General features: G+C 55.5%; 1 protein-coding gene across 1 annotated transcript; it reads left to right on the plus strand.

The window, feature by feature from the left end:
* Positions 1-533: 533 nt before the first annotated feature.
* Positions 534-3,083, plus strand: LOC104516877 (protein-cysteine N-palmitoyltransferase HHAT-like protein; the record flags this gene model as incomplete). The annotated part of the gene is made up of 5 exons (XM_010161360.1): positions 534-639; positions 1,169-1,236; positions 1,606-1,719; positions 1,871-2,065; positions 2,874-3,083. Coding segments are annotated over exons 1-5 (693 nt in total), but the record flags the coding sequence as incomplete, so codon positions are not given.
* Positions 3,084-3,508: the final 425 nt, after the last annotated feature.

A 3,508-nucleotide genomic window follows, 5' to 3' on the forward strand; every position in this document is an offset into this window, starting at 1 on the left:
CCCGAGAGCTCGAGGTTGGGCCAAACCGCAGCAGAAGGTGAGCAGCAGCCCAGGGCAGGGGAGCGGGTGCATCCCACCGTGTCCCCTCCAGCACAGGCATCTTCCTGCTCTGTCCTGATTCCCTCCAAAGTTCCAATCTGGAATTAGGGGGACATCAGAGACACGCTGGAAGAATCCCAAACCGGGTGGCTGGTGTCCTAGAGAGTCTTGGAACGGTAGGATGGATGCAGTTTGCTGGGAAGAGCCCTTCACAGGGATCACCTGGCTGAGCTGCCCCCAGATTCTGGCTCCTGGTGGGTTTGGCAGCAAGGCTCAGCTCCCACCTCCCTCCCCACACCTGAGTTGTGCTCCTTTTGGCTACCAGCCTCCAAGGAAGCCAGCAAAGCAGGGCTGTTGAGGGCCAGCAGCATTTCAGGGTGTTTGAGGGGTGGGAGGGCAGGTGAGTTCTCACCCCTTGGGTGTTTTTTTTTCCCTTCTCCTCCCCTTTCCCAGATCTGGATCCCTCACACTGGCCGGGGGGGTAACCTGCTGCCATGGGGGTTAAAACAATGCTCCCCAGCTACGAACTGGGGTTTTACGCTCTCACCGTGACGTGTGCCGTGGTGTACAGTGGCAGCGGGATCTTCGAGGCATCCAGAGGTAACGCTCCGCATCGCATCCCTCAGAGGGAGCCCCGGGTGGGAGGATGGATGTAGGGTGGCTGCTTTTATACCAGCAGTAGATCCCTGGCTTTAACTTTTGCAGAGAGCAGCTTGGGAATCCTTTGCAGGGATCAGAACGGAGTTTTGCATTTTTCCTGGTTACCCCCTTATCCCTATTTCCAGCGCTCAGGGCAAGAGGCTGTGGTACATCACAACCAGTGCCCAAAAGAGACAACCACCCTGCCAACACAGGTCCAGTTCCCAATTTTTTTTTTTTTGTCTGGAAGCCCAAAAAACTGAAACTTGCATGTGTTCAGCCAGGGATTGTGGCTCTGCACAAAGGCTTTGCTGGAAAGCCATGCCGAAATAGTCGGGGTTCCTGATTCCTATGATTGTCCATGGGAAGCAGGTGCTTTGGGGAGAGGGTGTTTGAGCCCTGATGGCTCATCATCACGGTGAGGAAGGCTCCCTGCCTTGCCAAAACCCGGACTCCGTTTCCCAGAGCTGTTCCTCTGGTTCTTTTGCAGACGGGGTGAACAGAAAAGCCTTTCGGGATGGCATAAAGCCGGGCTGGCACTACTTCGGCAGGAAGATGGTAAGTGGAGGAAGTATTCAGTCTCGTTTAGGTGACATGATCAGTGCTGACCGCTGGAGAAGCAGAGCTGGTTTTTCTGCGGCTGACACACTTTTGCAAAGTCCATGTGATTGTGTTTTTCTCCCTAAAGAAGTAGCCTGGAAAACATCAGCCCTGCAGTGTGGCGGATGTTCCGCTTTGTGTGCGCTGAGATGCACCTCTGTGCGCCTCTCCTGGGGTTTTATGACCAGGCTGAAGTGCTCGGGAGCCCTTGGGTGGAAAACGGGAAGAAAAGGCTTTGAAAGTTGTGTGGTTTTCCCCTCCAGATGGGTGTTGGGGCAGGGGTGTGAGGGCATGGGGACAGTAAGACGCCCGGTGCTGCTCCCACAGGATGTGGCCGATTTCGAGTGGGTGATGTGGTTCACCTCATTCAGGAACGTCATCATCTTCGCCCTCTCGGGACACGTCCTCTTCGGCAAGATCTGCTCCATGACGGTGCCACAGGTGAGCCAGGCATGTGGCGGGATGGATTTGAAAGCAGCAGGGATCCTCCTGGGATCTGTAGAAGGAGCTTGGGGGATGGTCTAGGATAGAGGGAGCAGGGTTGGGGCTTTCACCAAGCTGACGGCGGGTTGGGGCTGCTCTCTTCTCGCAGCACCGGGCTGTGGTGTACATGCTGTATGGGGTCCTGGCCGTGCTGGGCAGCATGGGGCTCGTCTACCTGATGATCATCCTCTCCCACTGCCTTATCCTCTACTCTGTCGCGCTGGCCAAGCAGAAGTGGCTCTGCTACGTGGCCGGGCTCTGCTGTCTTGCCTCCTTCAAGGTGGAGCCATTCAGCTCGTGGCAGGTAGGTGCTGTCTCAGTCTCATTTCCAGCCCATTTGTGCCTCTCACCTTGGGCTTACCTCCCGGGGCATCCCCAAACCCTGGGCATTTCTTCTGGCTACATCAGAGCTCCCAGAGGGTTTGAGAGGGAAGGGGGGCTGTTGTGCTGCTGAGCTTGGGGCTATGTCATGTTTTGGTGGCTTCACGCTGGGCCAGAGATCAGGACTCCTGAGTCCTTCTTGCTGCTCAGGCAACAGCTTATCAGGCAAGGTGGGTTCCTGCCCCGTGCCTCAGTTTCCCCACCTCTAACGCAGCGCTGGGATGGGTTCAGTGATGCCTATGCCTGTCTCTTAGGTCTCTGCCCAGTTAAGATGTTCTCTCACTGCTGGGTGGAGAGAAGCCCAGGAAGGACCTTATGAAGCTATTCAGTCCCTCTGGAGTGCTGCCTGTCCTCGCCTGCTGCTTGCCTCCCAAAATGTGTTCCCCCTTCTCCATCAGGCTTGTGCTGGCTTTCCTTCCCCCCCTGGGGAGGCTTATATCCCAGTGACAAGGTGATATCCCCACCCCAGCCCAAAGCCTACGTGGCCTACAGCTGCTTGAAGACATGGCCAAGAGTATCTACCACTTCCCAGTTCCTTCGGGATGCAGGAGCCAGCTGGGAAATTGAGCCTCAGTTTTCTCCTTCCAACAGCAAGGCTCATTAGCTCCAAGGACAATTCCTGTTGGAGCATAATCAGCATAATTAGCCCTGGGAGTGATGTCCTCCACAAAGCGAGGGAGCACAGAAGTGACACCACATTCCTGGTGGTAACCTCTTTGTTTCTCATCCAGAGCGGGTTTGTAACAGGAGCTTTTGATCTTCAAGATGTCCTGTTCTATGGAGGGAGCGGCTTCACCATCATGCGCTGCATGAGCTTCGCACTCGAGAGCTCTGAGAGGAAAGAGGGCATCTACTCCATCTTCGATCTCCTCAAGTACAACTTCTACCTCCCCTTCTTCTTCTTTGGGCCTGTCATGACGTTTGACCAGTTCCATGCCCAGGTGAGTGCTCCTGCAGCCGAGCTGGAGGAGGACCTCTCCCTGTGTTTATTTGCTTTGGGTTAATGCCTACAAAACCTCACCTTTTGCCACAGTGAAGGTGCAAACAGTTGCTGAGCCTCCTGTGGTCACATAGAGCCTGTGGCCATAGTCTGGGCTGTGCAATGATGCTGTGATTTTGGGGGAGAAGGGCATAAAGTGATGGCTTTTTAACCTTCCCTCTTGGGTTCCTGGCCATTTTTGCTGACCAATACAGTAGGGAAGAGATTGCTGTGGTGAAAGCACCATGCTGGGACAAGGAGGGGAGGGTCCAGCTCATGTCCTCGCTTGCTGTTTCTGTGCGCTGTCACCCCAGCAGCTCCACGCTGCCGTGCTCTGCGGTGCCGGGAGGCCACGGTGAGAGGCAGACGTGGTGCCCATCCATGGGA

Source organism: Eurypyga helias, unplaced genomic scaffold (assembly GCF_000690775.1).
Source record: "Eurypyga helias isolate BGI_N326 unplaced genomic scaffold, ASM69077v1 Scaffold47151, whole genome shotgun sequence".
NCBI classification, from domain to species: domain Eukaryota; kingdom Metazoa; phylum Chordata; class Aves; order Eurypygiformes; family Eurypygidae; genus Eurypyga; species Eurypyga helias.